The following is a 23,904-nucleotide window of genomic DNA, read 5'->3' as shown; positions in this document are numbered from 1 at the left end:
GAGCTTCCCATGCCAGGGGTTGGGGAGTGCCAAGGCTGAGAAGACCCATCCCTGTTCTCACAGAGCCAGCCACTCAGTGCAGGAGGCTGGTGAGTGAGAGACCGACCATAGCCCCGGGTGACAGTGCTATGATGGGTGGGGCTGCCTGATGCCACCTGGACGGCATAGTGGACAACTACGGGCACCGGCAGAGGGAAGAACCTGGAACCTTATGGGGGCCCGAGGGGACAGGAAGGCTGGGCCACATCCCTGCAAGATAGTATCAGGAGGAGCCTCAGAGAGTTTTGGAGAGAGAAAATAATGAAGGTTAGGGCCAGATTTGATCAGATTTGTGACTGGATCAGAGCTGGCTACTGGGGGGAGGGCAAGCAGGGGCGTGAAATCCAGGAGGCAGATAAGCCAGAGGGAGGCTGCTACTTTGGAAGAGATATAGGGGGCATGGATCAGATGGAAGTTGAGGGAATGGAGGGGCACCAATTATTCTGGAGGACTTGAAGGAGAACACCAGACAGGCCTGGGTGGCTGGCTGGCTGGGGGAAATGGTGAGGGAGGTGGGGAGCCCAATGCCCAGGTATCTGGCTGGGCAGCCCTGGGGAGGAGCACCAAGCCCTCCCACGATGCCCATTCCCATGATGGGCACCCAGGATGAGACAGAGTGGGAAAACAATCTGTCCTGCATGGCCTAGGGGACGATGCTGGGCCCCAAGTTCAGGAGAGGAAACACCGGGCCTGGACCCTCCCAGTTTCACGGACTATCACCTCCTGCCACTAGCCCAACCCACAGCCCCACAAACCTGTCCCTTTGTATTTGTCCACAAAACAGTACTTGAGCTCATAGTCGCTGAGCAGGTCGTGCACTTCCTGCGGAGATAGAAGCCAAAGGACACGGAGTCACCAGGGGCTGAAGGGAGCAGCCCAGTGCCACCTCCACATGGACCAGCTACGGAGGCAAATCAATTAGTATCCTCCTTTTACAAATGAGGAAATACACGCAGAACTGGGGTTCAGAGCCCAGCTGCAGACTCCAAGATTTGAAATAACCCAACACGCCCAAGAGTCAGATGGGTCTGAGTTCAAGTCCCAGCTCTGCTGAATGCCCTTAGGGAAGTAATTTCAACCCGTCTGAACCTATTTGCAAGTCTGACTCTTTCCAACATCCCAACAAATCAGGTATTAACCCATTTTGTAGATGAAGAAACTGAGGCTCAGAGAGACAAGGAAACATGTCCAAGGTCATGCAGTTGGCTAGGGCAGCAGAGGGAATGCCACCCAGGGGGTACCTGACTGGGGACCCTGTGTACTTAATAAGCCCACATTGCATGGCTTCATGTGCCTCCTAATTCCCTCCTGCTGACAGAGCTGGCCTTCTGGTAAGCTAGCTTGGAAGGCCAACTCTGGGGCCCCCTATAGCCAGACACACCGTGCCCCGTGAAAGAGAGTTCCCAGCTAAGAGATGGTAGGCACTAGGAGAGGCAGCCCTACAAAAAAAACAGATGGTGCTTAGTGGCATCTGCCTCAGGTCTGTCCCCAAGTCTGCCCCTCCCAACAGTTTGAGACCCCCCCCCCCCCACACACACACACAGCTATGTGCCTATTTATGGGCAGGGAGAGTCAGTGGCAGATGTGTGGGTGGGTCAGAGAGCAGAGATTTTTCAGCAGCAGGGAAAAAGAACCCATCCCACTGTGGCAGGGCAGGGCAGACTAGATGCAATCTCCCTGGGTCCAAAGAGCACCGGGAAGCCCTGCCCCATGTAGGCCCCAAAAGAAGGGCACCCCTGGCCAGATCAGAAAAAGGAGAGAGCACAGAATAGTGCCCCCCCCCCTTTTCTGCAGGTCTGTGAACTGGGGGCAGGAGACTCCATTTTTCCAAGTTAATCCAGAGGCACTGGGGGAAGAAAGACCTCGGGAGCTACCACAACTTCCGGATCTCGCAGAGGAATAGATAAACGCGTGCTATGGAAAGGCATACTCTAGTCAACCCTGAAACTTCTGGACACAAGGTCCCGCCACCCCAGGGTAGAGGGGGTGGGGAAAGACACTATCAGAGCAGGGAGCAACTGGCATCCCTACTTCCACAGTCCCAATATAGCAGCCCATTCACAATCCCCCAACAAGGCCAAAGTTGCCCGCCCCCTCCCAGTTCCCCGCCCCTTTCAATCACTTGGTTTCGTCCAAGCCTGTGGTCGCCCCTAGCAACGTCCTCCCTCAGCCCAAGGTTGGTTTCTCCCTCCATCACTGCCCAGCCCCCCCCAAATCCTGCTCTTGGTTTCTCCCGATCCCGCACTGATCCCGCGCTTGGACTCTCCCGCCGACGCCCCCCAGCGCGGGCCAGCGTTGGTGTCGCCCGGTTCCCCCCGCGCACGCGCAGGGTGGTATTTCCCGCCGTGCCCCCCCCCCCATACCTGGTTGGTCACGTCCCCCGGGAGGCCCCGGATCAGTATCTTGCGGCGGTTACGGAACTGGCGCTCGGTATGTTCTAGGCGTTTCTGGATCTCTTCTGGATCTAGGGGCGGGAGTTCTTCTTCGGGCGCCCGGCGCTCCGCGGCATCCTCAGTTTCAACCTCGGCCTCAGCCTCCGGGCTCAGCGGGGGCCGGTGAGTAACGGACACGTCGGCCGCCATCTTGGGGAACCCGGCGCCTTCTGGGACCAGCGAGCCTGGGCGGAGCGGCATAGAGCGGCAACGAGTGCGCGCCCGCCGATTGGTCAGAAGAAGCCCCACCTCCTTCTCCACCCCCTCAGCCCATTGGCTAAGGCCCAGCCCGCCTCTCAGAGTTCAAGCCGCGTCTGGGGGCCGCAGGCTCCTCCCCTTTCTGCCACAGAGATGTCACTCAAAGGACGTGAAGCGCCGCGGGTGAACTCGGCGCGTTTGGAAACAAGCCACAGACTCCGGGGTTTGAGGGCTTTATTGGTGTGGAACCCCGGGATACAGCCAAACCCCCATCATCCCAGCTGGAAGCTCAGGATGGATTCTCCCCCACAGCCTCTTCGGGCTGCCTAGACGTCAGGGGTAACCAAGTGCTCCCCTGGTTCACACGGTAGGTGTCACTCCGCTTCTGCACCCCGAAGACGTGCAGTAAGGCTGCGACGGTAGTCACCACGCCCAAGATCGCTAACACCCCCAGGACGATGTTGACAGCGCGGAGGTTCCGATCTATGCAGAGAAGCAAAGAATAAATACACACGTTCTGCCGCCCCACCCCCGCCCTGGCTTTCCCATCTAGACCAGCCCCGTCTTGGCTCACCCTGAACGTTCATCACCACAGTCACAGTGTGTACGCCTCGTGAGCTGGACGCCTTGCAGGCATAGGTACCAGTATAGTTTAACCTGACGAAGAATGGGACCCCGATAGGCAGCTCGACGTGGGAGCCTTCGTGAAAACAGTGCATCTGGGGGTCCGGGTTGCCCCGAGCCTGGCACTGCAGGACATGGGTAGTTTTCTCTTTCCACGTCAAGCGCTGGGGACATTTGGCTTGGTCAATCTTGGGACCGTCTGTGGATCGGTCAAATGATTAGACACACTCGAGGCACCATGGCGCAAAGGGAGCAAGGGTTTAAAGATCATAGGGACCCACTCACACAGGACACGCAACTGGACGCTGCTGTTCCTGTGTAAGGTCTCCCCATCCACCTCGAGGGTGGCATTGCAGAAGAAGCTGCGCCTGTCGTCCATCTCGGTGGCGTTTAGCTGAAACTGGGCAGGCTGTCCAGGGGCCGCGGCCGGAAGTCCCTCCAGCATGACCTGGACGCGGGCTCCGGCCGCGCAAGTCACAGTCACTGCAGTCCCCTCGGAGGCGTTGGGTTCACTCAGGTTTATGGTGGGCCCCCAGAAGCCTAAAGAGGGGGCATTGTTCTGGAGCTTACTGACCACTCCCTTCACATGCGTCAGACCTCACCCTTCCATCTGCCTTTTTCCTCTGGGGGTATCCGACCCATGCCTTTACGCTACTCGGCACCACCCTCAGGTCCCACTCCAATTTGGGATACTCTAGCTACACCCTTCGGGTAATTTAGGCCCCTCCCACACGACAATCCCTGCAGTCGCAGTCCCTCTCTGCAGGCTCACGCCCCACCTCTCGTTTAGTCCCCGCCCACATGTCCCCAGGGACACCGAAGCCCCGCCCCTTGCCCTCCGGGTCTGCCTCTTGGCTCCGCCCCCTCTTACTGTAGACAGTCAATTTTTCGCGGGCCTCCCGGCCGTCGTTCCCCAACGTTATGTTGCAGACTATCTCCTGTGCGCCCTCCTGCTCCGCTCTCGCTACGGCTGTGGCTGTGGCACTGATCGTGTCCCCGTGGCTCTCGACTGTAGAGTTCAGCGTCTGGTTCCCCAGCGCCAAGTGGACTTGGGCCTCGGAGGCCGGGAACAATCCTTCCAGGATGCAGTTCACCGACCGAGTCGTTCCCACCTCCAAGATCCGAGGGACAACGAGGTGCGGAGCCGTGATGGGCAGTGCTGGGGAGAAGGGTAGGCGTGAGCAGGAAGAGGTCCCAGAGCCGTCGGCGCCCCTTTACCGCCTGAGACGTTCGCAGCCCCGAGCCAGGCTTCTGCCTTCCCAGGACACCTGTTCCTAGGACGCACCTGCTCAGGCTTCTTGTCAGCTACCGCGGCCGCGAGGCTCCCAACTGAGGCTGCACCGGCCTCAGGGGCCAAGGGCACGCCTTCCCCGGAGCCGCTGAGGGTCCAGTCCACTCCATTGTCAAGAAACCTCCCGGCCAGGGCGCCCCTGCGCTGGCTCAGCTCATCACCTACCCTCTGCAGTCCCGTGCCTCACCAAAGGTTCGGAGCTGCCTGGGCGCCGAGCTGTTCTGGAACAATCCCAGCCCTCGGGGCCTCAGGTCCAGGTCCGTGCGGCACGAGAAGTTGGCGAGGTGGTCCTCCCTGCCCGCCGCCACCGTGAACGTGACCTCGGCTGGCTCCCCGACGGCCGGTTGCCGGCTCAGCTCCTCCTCCCCGCGGAGCAGCACCACCGTGAGGTTGGTCCGGGGCGCCCCGCCTGCCACCTGGCAGGTCATGGTGAGGTTCTCACCCACGGGCTGCCAGCGGGGTAGGGGTGCCAGCTCCACTCGCTCCGGGAACCCTGGGGCGGGGGTAGGGAGGGGAGAAGTGTACTTATCAGCCGGCCCTGCAACTCCTACCCCCACAGAACAGGGAGGAGGCTGAGGGTGACCCGGTGCAGAACTGAACTTTGGGTTAATCAACTCGAAGGGCTTAATACTGTGTCTGGAGAAGTGTTTGCTATTGTCATTAGTATTATGATTGCTATTTCCTGTTTTGTGGGATACTCTGCCAGACTCTGAAATAAGTCAGATTTTCTGTTCCTGAGAAAATCACAGTTAAAAAAAAAAAAAAAAAAAAAAAAAAAGGAAGGAAGGAAGAGGACTAAATTGGAACTACTTACAATGTTATTAGTACTCATAAAAGTTCCTGTTTATTTAGAGTTTTCCTTAGACTTTCCAAATGTCATTCACCTTCGTTCACACAGCAACCAAGTGAAATCTCTATTATTCTTCTCCTTTATAGATGAAGAAACTGAGGCCCAGAGAGGTGGGGTTGAGGTGATCCACCCAAGAACAGACACGTAGCCAGAAAGAAGCCCTGCTGGGGTTAGAAGGTGAGTCACCCAGACTCCAGACCAGTGTGTACACCTGCCTCCTTGATGTCACATCCAGGGACTCCAATGGCCCCTCTCCCAGCCTCTGTCCTGGACTCTGCCTTTGGCCTCCTCTGTCAATCCCAGGCGCCTGAGACTCTTACAGGGAAGCCTCTCAGGGTGCTCAGGCACAGTCTTGAGGGACTCCACACTGCCAGGCTGGATCTGCTCCCAGCTGCAGCTACAGTGCCCCTCCCAGGCATGTATACCAAACCCTGGGCCTCCTTTGGGAAGCATCGTATACCCTCAACAACTCAAACCTTGATCTCAACTATGACCCTGGCTACTATGAAAAATCTTTAACATCTTACTGTAGGAATCCCCTGCTTTCCAAAAGTACCATTACACCACTTCATTTTTATGAAAGACCTACATTAATTGTTAGTACCTGTTCTCACTAAGTAAAAGAAATGCAAAGAGGATTTTTGCTTTTAAGAAAAAATGACAAAGGGTGCCTTGGCATAATTGGTTAGGCCTCTGACCCTTGGTTTCAGCTCAGGTCATGATCTCAGGGTCATGAGATCAAGCCCTGTATTGGGCACTGCGCTCAGCTCAGAGTCAGCTTGAGATTCTCTCTCCCTCTCCCTCTGCCCCTTCTGCTTATGCTCTCTCTCAAATAAATAAATAAACCTTTAAAAAAAAATTTGGTGAGAAGCAAAGATAGCACTCAGCATTGGATTTGCAATGAGGAGTTACAAAGACAGCAGGCACCCTGTGCAGTGACAATGGCGGTCAAGCTCCTTCACCAGGATCACACTCAGCGTCTCTAGCAGCAGATGAGCTTTGACTTGTGTCTGCGAGCATCGGTGCTTTAGCTCCATTTATTTGGTACATCCATCAGCAAGATGTATCCTATGGTACCAGAAAAGCCTAGGAGAGGTTAGTTTTTGGGTCTGAGAATACTCAAGGTTTTTTCGATATAAATTAATTACTTCTTCACTTTACATCATTTTGTTTTTTAACAATTTTATTTATTTATTCATGACAAACACACAGAGAGAGGCAGAGACATAGGCAGAGGGAGAAGCAGGCTCCCTGCAGAGACCCTGATGCGGGACTTGATCCCAGGACCCCGGGATCATGACCTGAGCCAAAGGTAGACACTCAGCCTCGAACCATCCAGGTGCCCCTACATCATTTTGACTTACAAAGGTTTTATAGGACTGCTTTACTTTGGGATAGTTGGAGAAACCTGTATTTATAATTTCAGAGTACTTAACAAAGAGGCCCCCATCTCAGTCTCAGGCACCACTGGTCAGAGATGATGATGTGCTGGCAAATGCTACTAATGCTCAGGAACTAGGGGATGGGGTGTGGTGGGATAGCCCCAACCTGGAGGACTTGCCAATCTCTAAAGTGTACATAACTCCCACTCTGGCTGCTTTTTTTTTTTTTTTTTTTTTTTTCCTGGCTGCTTTTAAGCTACAATGTGGCCCAGGGTTTGGAAGAGATGAGTACCATTGGCTCCTGTGAGCCAGAACCATGTCCTGACACACCCACATCCAAATCGACTCACACACAGACACCTATTGACACAGAAACAGGCACTCACACACAGTCCTGGATCCTGACATCAACGTACTCACTTTCACATTCACGCACACACACAGAGACTCATAGACACCCACACAGGCACACACAAATAGGCAGACAGATGCTCATGCATCTGTAGGTACACATGTACACTCCTACAGACATACATAGACTCACAGACACACACACAGGTACACAGACAAACACAGATGCTGGCCCGCAGCAGGAGCATACACATGGTCACATCCGTATACCACACTTATCTATGGAGGCTTCACGAAACAGTAAGAACCATGAGTGACATACTCTATTTTCTGATCATCATATTCCTTTAAATGCAAAGAAACTCTGGCAGGAACCATAAGAAACTGGTAGCAATGGGAGCTGGGGAGATAGACTCATCTGTTAGGAGCAAGGACTTGAGAGCCAGATGACTGGCTTCTCCACTCATGGACTGTGAGCCCTGCCAAGTGACTTTACCCCACTAAGTTCTGTGGTCCTCATCTGTGGAGGGAGGCTCCTAAGTGTACCTCCCCAGCCTGGAGCTTTTTAAGGATTGGATGAGCACCTAGTGCCCACACTGAAACAGTGAGCACTCCCAGCCAGCACTAGGAAATGAGGAAATGGAGGTTGACTTTTATGCCTTGTTATAACTTTTGATTTTGGAACCACATGCATGAATTATTACCTGCCATAAGAATAAAATAAATAGGGGCACCTGGGGGGCTCAGTTGCTTAAGCATCTGCCTTCAGCTCAGGTCATGATCCCAGGGTCCTGGGATTGAGCCCCGCATCAGGCTCCCTGCTCATCAGGGAGTCTGCTTCTCCCTCTGTCCCTCACCCTGCTCGTGTTCTCTCTCTCTCTCTCTTGCTCTCTTCCTCTTTCAAATAAATAAAATCTTTTTAGAAAAAAGAATAAAATAAATAACAGACATGAGACATCTTTGAAAAAATGCTTGTTGGGACCAAGTAAATTGATCTCACAGCTGTTGCCTTGGCATATGGTTGAGATGCATCTCTCTCTCTCTCTCTCTCTCTCTCACACACACACACACACACACACACATTCAGGTTCAGACTCTGGGTCAGAGGACTGGTCCATCTCTGCAAACTCGGGGTTCCCTGCTCCCCCTGCACCACTGGTCATCTACCCCCACTACTGCCCAAGGCCAGTCCCAACTCTAGGTGCCATCACTCACGGTATACTGTGATCTCAGAGGAGCCTACCATCTGGATGTCATTGCAGAAGCCGGAGCAGAGGACCTGGCTGTCACTAGTCACATTGCTTAGCAGGAAGGCTGCCCAGCCCAGGCCGTTGCCCACTGGCTTCTTGGCTAGGGATGTCTCTAGAATGATGAGTCGAGGATTGGGGCAGTCTGTACTGCAGTTTACCAAGAAGGACCCTCCAGCAGGCACCAGAGTGTTCTCGACCTCCAGCCTCATTTGGTATTGCTGTGCCCGGGCACCTGTGGAAACAGAGGGACACTCTGCTGATTGTTCGGGTACCCCTACTTACCCACCTGCAGGCCCCACCTTTCAACATGACCTCGCTGCCTTCACGGTGCCTCAGTCGAGTGGGGAAGACAGATGATGGATCAGGAACTGGGGGAAAGCCCAGAGAAAGACTAGGGGAGACCCTGATGCAGCCCGTGAGCCCTCCTTCCAGAAGAAGGAGACAAAGCCAGTTTTGAAGGGAAAGTAGAAGTTATCTGAGTGAAAGAAAAGTGATCCTGGCAGAGGGAAGAGTAGCGACAGAGGTCCAAAGGGATTCTGTGTTGGGGTGGGAGACAAGTCACATGCAGGAACTAGTCCTCGGGGAGCCCCAAAGGCTGAGGTGAAGAGCCAGAACTTTCTATTGAGGCCACTGGAGAGTCCCTGTTGATGTGAGTTTAAGGAAGTGTCACTGCAGCCAGGGCAGCAGGGGGGTGCTCTTCCCTGCCTACTCCCCCAGCCTCTACCAGCCCCCCATCTCCAGCCCTCTCCAGCCTGACTTGCCTCACCTGAGGGCGGCAGACAGCAGACCAGAAGCAGGGAGATGAGTGAGTTCCCGTAGGCCCCCAGCAGCAGCCCCGAGGGCAACATGGTGACCAAGCTGCAAAAGGAAGTTGCCTTAATGAGGGCAGGGGGAAGCAGGCAGAGCACTCGGGGACGGAACCACAGTCACTGTCGAAATTGCAGAAGTTCAGGGGTTACTTTTTTGCCCAGAGCTGGGGAGGGCAGGAGAGATATTCTGTGGCCCAGGGGGTCCAGAGTAGGGCACCCGGCCAGCTGGACGTGGTGGCTGGTGAGTCTTGGACAGGGAAGGCCTGACTTCAACTGCTGAGCCTCCAAATGAACCAACAGGAAATGTTCACGCGGTTATCTTTGTTCTCTGAACTAGGAAGACTGGGGTGAGGTGGAGGAGGTGAGACACCTCCTTCCTGCTGAACTTGGGTAAAAGAGGGGTGTTCTGTTTCAGAGAGGAAGTTAGCAGGGGATCTCCAGACCGGGACTGTCGTTGAGGTGATAAGGTGGGATTTCAAGGCAACGTTTCAGGAGGACAAGGAGGGGACGTCTATGCGGGGTGTAAAGGCATCAGCATGAGCTCTCCATATTCCTGGGATGAGGCAAATAAGAGGTGTGGGGGCGATGAGGGACCCCTAAGATGAGTGAAGACATGGAAATGAGCAGAGTCCACATCGATTGGGCCCTTGTGCCTGGCTCTGTGTTGACCTGTCTGCATGGCTGCTATGGGGCCCTTTACCTTTGAAGATCTCCAACGGTCTCCCCCATTCCCTGTGGTCCATGCTGAGGTGGGGTGTTTGGAGCACAGCTGAATCCCGAACCACTGACTGTCGAAGATGCCCCTTATAACTGGCCCTCAGCACCGTCCTTATGACCTCCTTGCATGCTACTCCAGGCAGCTGGCTTCTCCACACCCCAAAAATGGACTGGGGGGCCAGATGGTTACACCAATTTCCACTTGCTCCATCTCTCGAGTTTTGACCTTCCTTTGTGCCTCTGATCCGAGCTCCAGAAAGAAACCTCGTTGAGGTCCCCGATGGCACCCAGCATCCAACCATCTCCCCATCCTAAGGCCATGCCCCCTCCTCTCTGAACTGGACCATCCCCCCATCCCATGTGGCCTCTCCCCTGCTGCCCCTCCCAACCACCCATCTCCCACAATATCCTGAGAGAGTGACCAAAACCCAAATCAAAACTATTTGTAAATAATACTGGTCTCCCTCACTTTTCTAAAGTTCCGTTACGCCACTTCACTGTTATGAAAGCCCTCCATCAGTACCTCTTTTTTGTTAGCCAAAAGAAAGGTGATGATAATTTTCCCTTTTATGAGAAAAGATGAAAGCAAAAATAGTATTCAACACTGGTTTTACAGTGGACATTATAGAGGAAGTGCCCCCCGGGAAGAGTGGCGCCACCAAGGCTTCTCCACCAGTCTATTGGTTTTTTTAAAAAGAGTTTATTTATTCATGAGAGACACACAGAGACAGAGACACAGGCAGAGGGAGAAGCAAGCTCCACGCAGGGAGCCTGATGTGGGACCCGATCCTGGGACCGAGGGATCACATCCCGAGCCAAAGGCAGATGCCCGACTGCTGAGCCACCCAGACGTCCCACTTTATTTAGGCTGTTTTGACTTACGAAAGATTTCATAGGAACGCTTTACCCACGCGTGGCTGGGGAAACCTGTATATCTGTCAAGGGCTTATCTCCAGGTTATAGAAATTCTTGGAAGTTACAGAGGAAGTTAACAGGGGATCTCCAGCACTGTCCTTGAGGTGATAAGGTGGATTTCCTTTTTTTTTTCTCTAAAGATTTTATTTATTTATTCATGAGACACACACACACACACAGAGGGAGAGAGAGAGAGAGGCAGAGACACAGGCAGAGGGAGAAGCAGGCTCCATGCAGGGAGCCCGATGCGGGACTCAATCCTGGGTCTCCAGGATCACACCCTGGGCTGAAGGTGGCGCTAAACCGCTGAGCCACCTGGCTGCCCCCAAGGTAGGATTTCAAGGCAATATTTCAAGAGGATACTTGGGGGGACTTCTAGGAAGGGTCTAAAGGCATTAGCACAAGAGCTCGATATTCTTGGGGGTGGGGGAGACACAAATACAAGACCACAACTCAACAGCAAACAATAAATAAAATAAAATAATGGGCAAAGGACTTGAATAGACATTTCTTCAAAGACACTATATAAATGGCCCATAAACACACACAAAAAAAGATGCTGAAGATTACTAGTCTTTAGGGAAATGCAAATCAAAACCAGAATGCAATAGCACTTCACAACTATTAGGATGGCTATCATCAAAAAAATAAACCAAAAAACCCTGCAGAAAACAATTGTCAACAAGGATGTGTAGGAGTTGGAACTCCCCTACTCTGCTGGTGGGAATATAAAATGGTGCAGGCACTGGGGAAACCAGTTGAGCGGCTCTCTTCAAAAAGTTAAACATAGAGTTATAAAACAAACCAACAAAAATGTAGAATTATATTACCCAGCAAACCAACAAAAATGTAGAATTATATGACCACTCCTAGGTAGGTATATCCTAAAGGGACTCAAACAAATACATATATGTACACCGATGTCCACAGCAGCACTCTTCACAAAAGCTGAAAGGTAGAAGCAACCTGAGTGTCCATCAGCAGATGAATGGATAAAAAAAAAATATATGGTATATACATATGCATATACATAGAGTCAAATATTATTCAGCCCTACAAAGAAAAAGTTCTAACATGTTACAGCATGGCTGAACCTCAAAAACAGTACACCAAGTGAAATAAGCCAGGCACAGAAGGACAGATAGTCCACTCATGAGGTAGGTACCTAGAACAGACAAATTCGTAGAGAAAGTAGAATGGTGGGACACTAGGGGGCCTCAGCGGTTGAGTGTCTGCCTTCAGCTCAGGGCATGATCCCAGGATCTGGGATCGAGTCCCATATTGGGCTCCCTGCGGATAGCCTGCTTCTCCTTCTGCCTATGTCTCTGCTTCTCTCTCTCTCTCTCTCTCTCTCATGAATAAATGGATAAATCTTTAAAAAAAAAAAAAAGTAGAGTGGTGGTTACCAGGGGCTGAGGGAGGAGTGGAATGGGGAGTCCGTGTTAATGGAAACAGCTTGGGAAGATGAAAAAGTTCTGTACACAGTGCTGTTGGTTACACAACATTGTGAATACATTTAATGCCACTGAACCATACACCTAAAAAATGGTTAAAATGGTAAGATTTATATTTCGTTGGGTTTTTTTTGTGTGTGTGTGCTTTTAAAGATTTTGTTTATTTGAGAGAGAGCAGGAGTGAGAGTAGGGAGGGGCAGAGAGAGAGGGAGAACCAGGCTCCGTGGTGAGCAGGGAGCCTGATATGGGGGTCAATCCCAGGACCCTGGGATCATGACCTGAAGCTGAAGGCAGGCTCTTTTTTTTTTTAAGATTTTATTTGTTTATTCATGAGAGACAGAGAGAGAGGCAGAGACACAGGCAGAGGGAGAAGCAGGCTCCAGGCCGGGAGCCCAACACAGGACTCGATCCCAGGTCTCCAGGATCATACCCTGGGCCAAAGGTGGCACTAAACTGCTGAGCCACCTGGGCTGCCCTGAAGGCAGGCTCTTAACCAACTGAGCCACCCAAGCACCCCAAGAGTTATATTTTGTTTATTTTACCACAGAAAAATAAAAGACATATGCTTATTTTGATTTGTATCCAAGACATGAGATGGATTGCTGGATGAATAGAGGAATGGATAGATCCAGTATGATCAAGCACATTTAAGCAGGTAAATTTGGCAATTCAGGTAATTATGGAAGCTAAAGGTATTCACTGTATTGCTCTTCTAACTTTTTATTTTAAGGTTTTATTTATTTAAGAGCGAGCAACAAGTGCATGCGCACATGAGTGGAAGGGAGGAGCAGAGGGAGATGGACAAGTAAGCTCAACACTCAGTGTGGAGCTGGACATGGGGCTCCATCTCATGACCCTGAGATCATGACCTGAGCTGAAATCGAGTCAGATGCTTAACTGACTGAACCACCCAGGCGCCCCTTAACAATGCTTCAGTACAAAAATGTTGGAAAATAAAAACTGGATCCTTGATGGATCTGAGTGGCTGCTTGAGTCTCAAAAGGAGCGACAAGCTGACTTCGAGTGCCTCCTGCTGAGAAGGCACAATGCCTTTTGTAAAAGTCTACCCAAGAAATGGAAACTGAACCTGACCATTGGTTGGTCAAGGTGAGGACAGAGGAACATGTTAAACTACACCACAGGGGTGACATGGGACTGAGAATCCCTACAGGACGAACAATCCAGTATCTTTTTTTTTGTTTTTAATTTATTTATTTATGATAGTCACAGAGAGAGAGAGAGAAAGAGGCAGAGGCACAGGCAGAGGGAGAAGCAGGCTCCATGCACCGGGAGCCCGATGTGGGATTCGATCCCTGGTCTCCAGGATCGCGTCCTGGGCCAAAGGCAGGCGCCAAACCGCTGCGCCATCCAGGGATGTATTGCAAGGGGGAAAAAAAGAAAAGAGGAGCCTAGAACTTCAAGGAGGGTGCCCTTAATCCACTGCAGGACCATGGGCCTTGTTTGCATTTTTATTGGAACCAACTGTAAACAAACACTAAATATTTAAGAAATCATTGGGGGAATCCAAACACCTACAGGCTACACAAAAATATTGAGGAATTATTTTGAAGCTTTTTAGGTGTGATAATGACAGTACTGTTTGTGGTCTGTCTCTTCAAGATGCATACAGGTGAAATGATGTCTGCGATTTGCTTCAAAAGTCTCCAGTGGCTGGGGTAGGGATGGGGTAGAGCTGAAACTAGACTGGCAATGGGTATCAGAAACTGCTCGTGTTGGCTGTTAAGTTCAGGTTTGTTACATTATAATTCCCTGTTTTGCATATGCTGTAAATGGTCCATATATATTTTTAAATAAGTAGCTACACAAGAATAAGCATGATCATTTCTTAAAAAAAAAGGTGTTAAAAAAAAAAAAAAAGGTGTTATTATTTATTAATGAGAGACAGAGACATAGGCAGAGGAAGAAGCAGGCTTCCTGTGGGGAACCTGATGCAGGACTCAAACCCAGGACCCTGGGATCACAACCTGAGCCAGAGGAAGATGCTCAACCACTGAACCACTCAGGCGCCCAGCAAGAGCATATATATTTTTTAAGATTTTATTTATTCATGAGAGACACAGAGAGAGGCAGAAACATAGGAAGAAGGAGGAGAAGCAGGCTCCCTGCAAGGAGCATGATGTGGGACTCAATCCCAGGACCTTGGGATCACACCCTGAGCCAAAGGCAGACGCTCAACCATTGAGCCATCCAGGCATCCCAAGATCATTTTTTAAAAAGATTTATTTAGGGGGATCCCTGGGTGGCTCAGCGGTTTAGCGCCTGCCTTTGGCCCAGGGCGTGATCCTGGAGTCCCGAGATCGAGTCCCACATCAGGCTCCCTGCATGGAGCCTGCTTCTGCCTCTGCTTGTATCTCTGCTTCTCTCTCTCTCTCTCTCTCTCTGTATCTCTCATGAAGAAATAAATAAAATCTTAAAAAAAAAGATTTATTTATTTGAGAAAGAGAGAGAGAGAGTAAGGGGAGGGGCAGAGGGAGAGGGTCTTCATGCAGATACCCCACTGAGCACAGAGCCTGAAGTGGGGCTTGATCTGACAACCCTGAGATATCATGACCCTGAGATTCTGAACTGAGCCACAACTAAGAGTCAGATGCTTAATGGACTGAGCCCCCCGCAGCGCCGCAAGAATAAGCAGGATAATTTTGGAAAGAGACTGCCCTATCCAATATCAAAATATATTCTTGGGGCAACATCTTTTACCAGGTGGGCAATTACCAGGCCTGTTCCTGCAAGCATCTATTCCCATTGAGAATTTGTGCTACAGATACTCTTGAACCTGGGTAAACCACCATATACTAGAACAAGGAAACACTATAGGCCTGGATATGTGAGACCATCTCAAAATTACCTGTCAGATGAGGAAGAGTTCTGTATAGTGGCACATGGTGCTATTAAAAAAAAAAAAAAAAGTTTAAGTAGGTTCTATGCCACGTGGGGCTGAATTCATAACCCCAAGATTAAGAGCCACATATCCCGCCTACTGAGCTAGCCAGGTGCTCCACATGCTACTATTTTTGCAAAAGATGAGAAAATATAAGGATCCCTGGGTGGCGCAGCGGTTTGGCGCCTGCCTTTGCCCCAGGGCGCGATCCTGGAGACCCGGGATCGAATCCCACGTCGGGCTCCCGGTGCATGGAGCCTGCTTCTCCCTCTGCCTGTGTCTCTGCCTCTCTCTCTCTCTGTGACTATCATAAAAAAAAAAAAAAAAAAGATGAGAAAATATAGTATGTTTACAGATTTCCTTATATCTGGATGAGGTGTCTCTGGAAGCAAAAACAGGAAACCGGTGACATTCGTTGCCTTCAGGGAGATAACAGTAGTGGCTAATAAGATATTTCACTGCTTATGTCAATATTACCCACCCTCCACCAGTTTATAATTATAATGCATATTTAATATGAGAACTGTTCTAAAAAGTAAATAGGCAGCCCCGGTGGCGCAGCAGTTTAGCGCCGCCTGCAGCTCAGGGCGTGATCCTGGAGACCCTGGATCCAGTCCCACGTCAGGCTCTCTGTATGATGCCTGCTTCTCCCTCTGCCTGTGTCTCTGCCTCTCTCTCTCTCTCTCTCTGTCTCTATGAATAAATAAATAAAATCTTTAAAAAAAAGTAAATAGCAGGGATGCCTGGGTGGCTCAGTGGTTGAGCACCTGCCTTCGGCCCAGGGTGTGATCCCGGGGTCCTGGAATCGAGTCCCACATCAGGCTCCCTGCATGGAGCCTGCTTCTCCCTCTGCCTGTGCCTCTCTGTGTGTGTGTGTCTCTCATGAATAAATAAATAAAATCTTAAAAAAATAAAAAGTAGGGATCCCTGGGTGGCGCGGCGGTTTGGCGCCTGCCTTTGGCCCAGGGCGCGATCCTGGAGACCCGGGATCGAATCCCACGTCGGGCTCCCTGCATGGAGCCTGCTTCTCCCTCTGCCTGTGTCTCTGCCTCTCTCTCTCTCTCTGAATCTCTATGAATAAATAAATAAAATATTTAAAAAAAATAAAAAAATAAAAAATAAATAAAAAGTAAATAGCAAATACATCAGTGTGGAATTATCTAGATAAAGGGAGCTGCAATGCACAAGGTCTTGAGAAATCCAAAGAGAAAGAAAAATATTTCACTGCCTTTCACAATGTGGCTGACACACATCCTGCCTCCACGACACCTATTTAGTAAAAGCGGTTTGACAGGGGCACCTGGGTGGTGCAGTGAGTTCAGTCTGACTCTTGGTTTCGGCCCAGGTCCTGATCTCAGGGTCTCGAAATCAAGCCCCATGTCGGGCTCCATGTGGGATCCACTTGGGATTCTCTCTCCCTCTGCCTCTGCCCTTCCTTCCTCCCTCCCTCAAATAAATAAATCTTAAGAATAAAAGCAAAAATTAAATCATTTCCTTTAAAAAAAAAAAAAAACGCTTTGGCAAATACCGGATTAACAATAGTATAAAATGTTTACTAAGTACATTGTTTGCATGTCTTCCTGCTAAGCTTCGCACAAAGGCCCTCTTGAGCTATTTACATTAGTCCTCTGAGGTAGCAAGCATGACCACTTCATAGTTGAGAACTAAGGTGTGGGAAAGCCATTGGCTTGAAGTCACACAGGGAGGAAAGGGTGAACCTGGCAAGATTCAGTCACTACGTGGTGTCCCCCTGCCCAAGTCCTCCATCCTTCGTTGAGGAAGTAGTCACTGAGAGTCTTCTGGTACTGGCCCGCTAGCTGGTGATTCAGGGGTGAGCAAAGGTTGAAGAGTTCAGCCTGGCTTCTTCTGCAGTATCTTGCTCTAGGTGCTATCCCCAGGAAAGCAAACGCTTGCTGAACAGGATCACAGCCCCCAGCGGAGAAAATATGAGTTTATTACCAGCTAATGGAAATGGTGGGCCCTACGGGTAGGAGCTGGAGGGGGAGGCAGAAAGATGGGATTAAAGGGCCTGATTAGGTCCTTGCTTATCTTGGGCCTCTCAGGCTCATATTGTGGAAGGCACTACAGTTTGAAGGTTTGCATCCCTTCAAAGTTCTTTTTTTTTTTTTTAGATTTTATTTATTTATTTGAGGGAGAGAGGGGGAGAGAATGAGGAGGGGGAGGGGCAGAGGGAGACAGAGAGGGAGAAGCAGACTCCCTGCTGAGCAAGGAGCCTGATGCAGAGCCAATCCCAGGATCCTGGGATCATGACCTGAGCTGAATGCAGACACTTAACCGACTGAGCCCCACAGGTGCCCTTCTGCTCAAAAATTCCTCCACTGAAATCCTAATACCTGATGTGATGGTATTAGGAGGTGGGCCTTTGGCAGGTGCTAGATCATGAGGGTGGAGCCTTCATAAGTGTCTGTATAAAAGGACTCCAGAAAGATCCCCAGCCCCCTCCCACCCTGGGAGGACACGGCCAGAAGGTGTGGGCTATGAACCAAGAAGACAGCCTTCACCAACACGTGACTACGCTGGCGCCTTGCTCTTGGTCTTCCCAGCCTCCAGAACCGTGAGAAATAAATTTCTGTCTATAAGCCACCCCATCTGTCGTATTGTTATGGCAACCCAAGGGGACGAAGACAGGAGGAAAGTCAGTTCACAGATGTGGGGTCTCCAGACTGAAGGCACGGGGAGTGGTGAGGCCCAGCATCTCCCTCTTGGTTCCTTGGGGGATGAGGAGGCCCTCGGGGCAGGGGAGGGGGGCATCCTGCTCCAGTCCCCCTGGGAGCTGCAGGTAGGCTTCAGCAGACATTGAACACTGAGGCGGCCTGGCCTTGGTATTTCTCCTGGACCGTCTTGAGAATGGGTATGAGGTTCTGGAAGGTGGGGCGGAATGAAGCTTCTGCCTCCCAGCAGTTCTTCATGAGGAGATAGATCTGGGCAGGAAGACACTGGAACTGTGGTGGCTGCTCTCTCTGCAGTCCAACAGCGGGGAGATGAAAAGGGGGAGGGAGGTCTCACCTCATAAGGACATTTCTCTGGCCGGGGCAGCCTCTCCCCTCGTTCCAGCAGCTCTGTGAGCCTCAGCACCGTCATCTGCCCCTGGGTGAGGCCTATGAGCTCGATGAATTTCTACATAAAAACAAGACAAGCTCTTTTCAGGAGGCAGGTCTACCTGGGTAGAGGTCAGGAACCTGCAGGAACAAGGGGTTTTGGTCCTGTCTCTACCACTTCTTGGTGCATAACTTTAGATTTATGGGACTCCTGGTTGGCTCAGTGGTTGAGCATCTGCCTTCTGCTCAGGCTATAATCCTGGGGTCCTGGGATCGAGTCCTGCATTGGGTTCCCCATGGGGAGCCTGCTTCTCACTCTGCCTGTGTCTCTGCCTCTCTCTGTGTGTGTCTCTCATGAATAATCTTTTGAAGAAAAAAAAAAAAGAACTTTAGATTTATGACTTAATCTCTGTGGGCCTCGGTTTACTCACCTGTAAAATGGGGTAGCAACACCTACCACGGAGTTACTGTGAAGCTGGGTAACTAATATTCATAGAGTAAGTCTGAAACTGGGGTTTGCTATTAAAGCCTCTCAACAAACCGTTTTTATCGGTCCAGAAACCTTTCCCACCAACTCCCCCACCCCTCCACACCTTATGCTCTGATTTGCTCTGGAAAATAAACCTCCAGGGATCCCTGGGTGGCGCAGCGGTTTGGCGCCTGCCTTTGGCCCAGGGCCCGATCCTGGAGACCAGGGATCGAATCCCAGGTCGGGCTCCCGGTGCATGGAGCCTGCTTCTCCCTCTGCCTGTGTCTCTGCCTCATTCTCTCTCTCTCTCTATGACTATCATAAATAAAAATTAAAAAAAATAAAAAAAATAAAAAAAAATAAAAAAGAAAATAAACCTCCAGCCTAGCCTTGGCTCCTCCCCCAGCCCTGGCTTGGCCAACGAGCGTGGCTCATGGCTACCCAGTGATTGGCTCCGTGACGGACACAGGCGGCAAGCTGGCCAATCAGAATGCCCTCAATCATGCGTGGGTGGGGTGGGGGAGAAAAGAGACCCCCTCAGCTGGGAGCCGGTGCGCCTGAACCGCTAGGGAACCGCGTTCCCACAAGGGGCGGGGCTGAGAGATGCTGCCACAGAGCACAGCTGAGCGGGGATGGAGAAGAATGGGTCTCCTGGTGACATCTGAGGATCGAAGTCAAGCTGTGCCTCCCAGTCTGCAGCAGTTGAACAAGCTGTTTCTATTTGAGTGGCTTCTATACAATCAAAGCCCCCTACCCTGCAAGTGGGCAGTTTACATACCGGGGCCAGGAGGCCCAGGCGGATCAAGCACTCGCTACAGTGGGAGGGCTGGGAATCCACTGCATGGCTAACTCCTCCGAATGGGGTGGGGCTGAGGGCCTGCGTCTCACCGAGGGGGGGCTCTGGCTGGAGTCACAGTAGGTCAGTAGCTCGTACAGGGTGACCCCGAAGGACCAGACGTCCGATGCATAGTAGAATTTACACTCTTTCAGGCACTCTGGAGCATACCTGGGGGGATGGGGCACTCAGGCTTCACGCCAGACCAGACTGGAGTCCTTACCTGGGGCTTAGGGGCTCTCTGGTCCCAGTTAGGGCCCCACCCTGGGGGGGGGCAGTCTCACTGGGACCAGGCCCTGACATCTGAGACCCCAGTATCTATCTCCTTCACCCTGTCTGCTCCACATGACCCGGACACCCCACTCCAGCTGGGTCCTGTCTGGTCACCAGAACACGGGGCTGTCCCCATCTTCGCGCACGCGGTAGTACTCGTGGCCTTCGGGCACAGCCTTGGCTAGGCCAAAGTCCCCGATTTTGACCAGTCTGTCGTTGTCCAGCAGCACGTTGCGGGCAGCCAGGTCTCGATGCACGTAATGCTGTGCGTGAAGGTAGGCCATGCCCTAGGGGAGGGGGCGAGTCAGGATCAGTGGGGCAGGATGGAGGCTGGGGAGTGCTCCTAACCAGGATTGGAAGGTGGGGGGTTGGGGGGGCAGGCAGGTTAGGACTGTGGGGACCAGGCAGGCGCAGGTACTGGCAGGATGGCAGGTGGCCCAGCAAAAGGGAGGGTGGGGATTGGGAGGGACTGGGCTGTTGGGCATGGAAACAGGCTGGGTGGAAACAGGCTGGGTTGGGGAGCCGGCCCAAGAGTGGGGAGCGGTGAGCAGACTGTGTGGGACCACCAGGCCCGCTGGCCCACCTCACAGATCTGCTGAGCGAAGAGAAGCAGCTGGGCCAGTCCGACGCTGTGCCGGGGCAGGTAGTCTCGTAGGCTTCCCAGGGGCACGTACTCCATGACGAGCTGCACCGACTTCTCTCCTGATGCAGGAGAGGGGTGGCCCAAGCGGGCAGTGGAGGCAGGGGCTAGAGGCTTCTCCCGATTCCCCAGGGTGGGGCTCTGACCCGCCCCCTCCCACAGTAAGTCCAGTTCTCAAGCGGAGCAGCCCATCCTCAAAGCTGACCCCACGTGCCCAGGTGAGGGAGTTGACTGTCCGTCCCAGTTATCCTGGCCCCAGCAGAGGCCAAGGAGCGGGAGGGGAGGGAGGAGGCAGCCCTGGCACCCCCATACTCGTGTGCCCCCCAGCCTGCAGCTCTAGCCAGAAGTTCCAATGGGGCCCTGGGCTCCGCGCACCTTGGTCCTCACAGCAGCCCTTGTATTTGACGATGTGCTTGTGATGGAGCGTCCGCAGGATGTCTATCTCCCTCCTCCAGCAGGTGCGGAGCTGGGGGCCGCAGCCGGCCTTGATGGCCTTCACCGCCACCATCTCGCCAGTGCCGTCGTTAGTTGGGTCGTAGCAATACAGACTGACCTTGCCGAAATGGCCCTGGCCCCGGGACATGCAGGAGGGTTGGCCCTACCAGGGCTCCCCAGGCCCCACCTCCAGTGGGGTCTGTTTGGAAAGTCCTAGGCCCCACCTACTCTGTGTTAGTGGGTCCCCCTGGGGGCTGGGACTCCCGTTCAAATACTTAGGGCCTCCCTTGAGTGGAGGGTCTTCTAGGCCAGGCCCCACTCATGTTTCTAGAATTAAACTCAGACCCCAAGTCTTTAGCAGGCGGGCCTTCTGACAGCCCAGGGCCTGCCCCAGACCCTTAGGGCCCTCACCTCGCCCAGATCCCGGATCTTTTTCAAATAGCGCTTGTGGAAGACGGTGGGGTCTGATGCAGGTGAGTCGGGGTTCACAGCCAAGACGTCAGCAAGATCTAGGAGGGCCACAGTGGGTGTCACTGGACCCCTGCCTCTTTCCCAGCAGGCCCACGCTTGGGGACCTGGAGAGGGGGCCACTGCTCCCCCAGCATCTGATCTCAAATATAAGGAAACTGTTTTTTGTTTTTGTTTTGCAACAGCTGGAAAATTCTACTTGTCCAAAATGCAGAATGGGCTGCATCAAAACCGACATCTGGGGTGTTTAGGTTGGGTAAGGGTGTTTCATCCCAAGAGAAAACAAAAGCCAAAAAAAAAAAGAAAAAAATCACAAGGGCCTAATTTGTCCAAGGAAGTTGTGGCTCTTGCCAAATAAAACATTAAGAAGAGCACAGGCGGGCAGCCCTGGTGGCTCGGCGGTTTGGCGCCGCCTTCAGCCCGGGGCGTGATCCTGAAGGCCTGGGATCGGTCCTGCATCGGGCTCCCTGTGTGGAGCCTGCTTCTCCCTCTGCCTGTGTCTGTGTCTGCCTCTCTCTCTCTCTGTGTCTCTCATGAATAAATAAATAAAATCTTTAAAAAAAAAAAGGAGCATAGGCATCTGCACGCCCTTAAGGGAATCAGAAACTGACACACATGACATGAGTCACTGTGCAAAACCGAAGGGGCACCATGCTGGCACTAGCAGGGGTCCCAGTGATGGTGGTGGGGGTGTGGGGGGAGCTCACTCTGGGGCTGCAGCTGAGTGAGGTCACGCAGGATGGTGCGGAAGGAGGGCCGCTGAGCTGGTTCGTAGGTCAGGCACTGGCTGATGAGTGTGGCCAGCTCCGGGCAGGAGGGCTGAGGAAGCAGGTGCTGCTTCTGGTAGAAGCACTCTTTCTGCCAGGGAGGGAACCCACAGGAGTCAGGGCTCTCCCCCTCCCCCAGTCCCCTTCTCCAAAACACAGTCAAGCTCCCTGAGCAGGCTAGGTCCCCATTCTAGTCGTTCCCATTTTACAGATGACACAACAGGCTTGGCGTAGGGAAGTGGCCTTGGCCACCCCCGCAGAGCCAGGGCTCCATCCCAGGTCCAGTTGACTCTTGCTGTGCTCCTGGCAGCTCACACTAGCCCTCCCCTCCCCTGCCCTGGCTCCTCCTCTCTCTGCCTCCAGGAACCTCCAGCAGCAACCTGAATGGACCGGAGCCTCAGGACCTTTGTACGTGCTGTGACCTCCGCCTAGGGTGCACTTCCTAGCTTGGGTCACTGCAGCATTTCTGTACTTTAAAACCTCCTCTGGGAAGCCTTGCCTAAGCCCTCAACTGGTTCAGGGGAGGCCTCTGGTCCTCCCACGCCCCCACAGGCTGTGGTTCTCCCATTGTGGCCCTGGTCGCTCTGCTGAAAACCAAAGCATATCACCTATTTGCTATGTGTCACAGACACCTTATGAGGTGGGGACTGTTACCAGAACTGACAGATAACCGGATGGAGCCCCAGAGAGCTGAGGCCACATATATACATGAGGTCACACAGCCAGAGGGGAGGGGAGGCAGCTCCGGATCCTGAATGTGCCCCCTAGACTCCTTGGAGGTGTCAATCCCCTTTGTCGGAAGGGCCCAGGGATGCCCTAGACATACCTCGGAGGGGCCACGGCCCTGCAGGGGGGCCTCCCCGTCGAAGCAGATCTCCAGGAGGGTAGCACCGAAGCCCCATTTATCGGCAGCAGTGGTTAGGCTGTTGGCTCCGCCAGTCAGGCACTCGGGGGCTATCCAGGGGATCCGCTCGATCCGCTCTGGGGACCGGGGTCAGAAGTCCTTGAGGGTGAAAAGAGTGGGGGGAAGCCTGGCCCTGCCCCCAGCCCTGCCTGGGACCTCACCCTCTCTGGAAAGGGCACCCAAGCCCACACCGGGGTCACTCAGCTTGATGAAGGGGCTGGTGCCCTCCTCCAGCCCCAGCCGCGCCAGCAGGATGTTCCGACCACACACATTACCGTGAACCAGGCTCTTGTCTTCCTGTGGTGGGGTGGAGAGTGGGGGGCGTGACCACCGGAGGGGCTGTACATGCTGCCCCCCACTCCCATCCCACATGGCCTCCAAAGGGACAGCTCATGTGAAAAAATATAATCACGGCCAAATAAAACAAAACCAATCATGGGGATCCAAATACATTGTCATTGTGACCGGGCAGCACTGGGTACCCAGTAGGTCCTTCCTGACCTCCCAGAGCTGGTGGCCAAAGCTCTCAGTCAGGTCTGACTGCTGTCCTCAAACCATGCCTGGCAAGCTCCTTCCTCGGGGCCTTTGCACTGGCTATTCCCTCTGCCTGGGATGTACTTCCCTAGATGCCTCCGGCTCCTTCCCCCCCTCTAGGTCACCTTAGCGGGGCCTTCCCTCACCCATCTATTTAAAACTTCACCTCTTCCCCAGGCTGTAGCAACTCCTTATCTCCACCCCTGCTTTTCTCCCATACTTGTCACTATTTTCTAAAATTCTATGTAGTGTAGTTCTTATTTGCTTGCCCCTCCCAACTAAAATGCCCGCTCCCCAACAACAGAGACT

At 52.6% G+C, this 23,904-nt stretch overlaps 3 protein-coding genes and 1 long non-coding RNA gene across 23 annotated transcripts in view; 1 reads left to right on the top strand and 3 right to left on the bottom strand.

Annotated features, from left to right (window-relative positions):
• The window catches only part of RAVER1 (ribonucleoprotein, PTB binding 1), a 14,223-nt gene extending 11,561 nt beyond the window's left edge, over positions 1-2,662 (bottom strand). For both annotated transcript variants that reach the window (XM_072787323.1, XM_072787324.1), the window contains exons 1-2: positions 2,403-2,662; positions 795-861 (exon numbers count right to left, since the gene is read on the bottom strand). In XM_072787323.1, coding sequence (XP_072643424.1) covers positions 795-861; positions 2,403-2,621 — 286 coding nt within the window. In that variant the 5' untranslated portion in view covers positions 2,622-2,662. The remainder of the gene's footprint in view (positions 1-794; positions 862-2,402) is intronic.
• Positions 2,398-17,527, top strand: LOC140610845 (uncharacterized). The gene is made up of 2 exons (XR_012012322.1): positions 2,398-4,973; positions 5,521-17,527. It is a non-coding gene; the product is annotated as an uncharacterized lncRNA (long non-coding RNA).
• On the bottom strand, positions 2,887-9,970 carry ICAM3 (intercellular adhesion molecule 3). 7 transcript variants are annotated; one of them, XM_072787325.1, is made up of 8 exons: positions 9,927-9,970; positions 9,184-9,275; positions 8,383-8,649; positions 4,772-5,077; positions 4,165-4,452; positions 3,579-3,833; positions 3,244-3,492; positions 2,887-3,152 (listed from the first exon to the last, which is right to left on the bottom strand). In XM_072787325.1, the coding sequence occupies exons 1-8, from the start codon at positions 9,953-9,955 to the stop codon at positions 2,959-2,961; spliced, it is 1,680 nt and encodes a 559-aa protein (XP_072643426.1). In that variant the 5' UTR covers positions 9,956-9,970; the 3' UTR covers positions 2,887-2,958. The 7 variants fall into 7 exon arrangements, with proteins under 7 accessions (XP_072643426.1, XP_072643427.1, XP_072643428.1 ...); XM_072787326.1 differs by lacking the exon at positions 9,927-9,970 and adding an exon at positions 9,377-9,521; XM_072787327.1 differs by lacking the exon at positions 9,927-9,970 and having other exon boundaries at positions 9,179-9,523.
• TYK2 (tyrosine kinase 2) overlaps positions 16,744-23,904 on the bottom strand; it is a 22,075-nt gene continuing 14,914 nt past the window's right edge. For all 13 annotated transcript variants that reach the window (XM_072787308.1, XM_072787317.1, XM_072787318.1 and 10 more), the window contains 10 exons: positions 23,223-23,358; positions 22,984-23,138; positions 22,098-22,248; positions 21,334-21,431; positions 20,863-21,055; positions 20,431-20,549; positions 19,962-20,134; positions 19,628-19,745; positions 18,239-18,349; positions 16,744-18,153 (listed from right to left, as the gene is read on the bottom strand). In XM_072787308.1, the coding sequence (XP_072643409.1) occupies positions 18,019-18,153; positions 18,239-18,349; positions 19,628-19,745; positions 19,962-20,134; positions 20,431-20,549; positions 20,863-21,055; positions 21,334-21,431; positions 22,098-22,248; positions 22,984-23,138; positions 23,223-23,358 (1,389 nt within the window). In that variant the 3' untranslated portion in view covers positions 16,744-18,018. The remainder of the gene's footprint in view (positions 18,154-18,238; positions 18,350-19,627; positions 19,746-19,961; positions 20,135-20,430; positions 20,550-20,862; positions 21,056-21,333; positions 21,432-22,097; positions 22,249-22,983; positions 23,139-23,222; positions 23,359-23,904) is intronic.

The sequence above is a fragment of the Canis lupus genome, chromosome 19 (genome assembly GCF_048164855.1).
Source record: "Canis lupus baileyi chromosome 19, mCanLup2.hap1, whole genome shotgun sequence".
In the NCBI taxonomy this organism is placed as follows: Eukaryota; Metazoa; Chordata; class Mammalia; order Carnivora; family Canidae; genus Canis; species Canis lupus.
The sequence above is the reverse complement of the archived record's forward strand: the minus strand, read 5'-3'. Positions and strand labels throughout refer to the sequence as shown.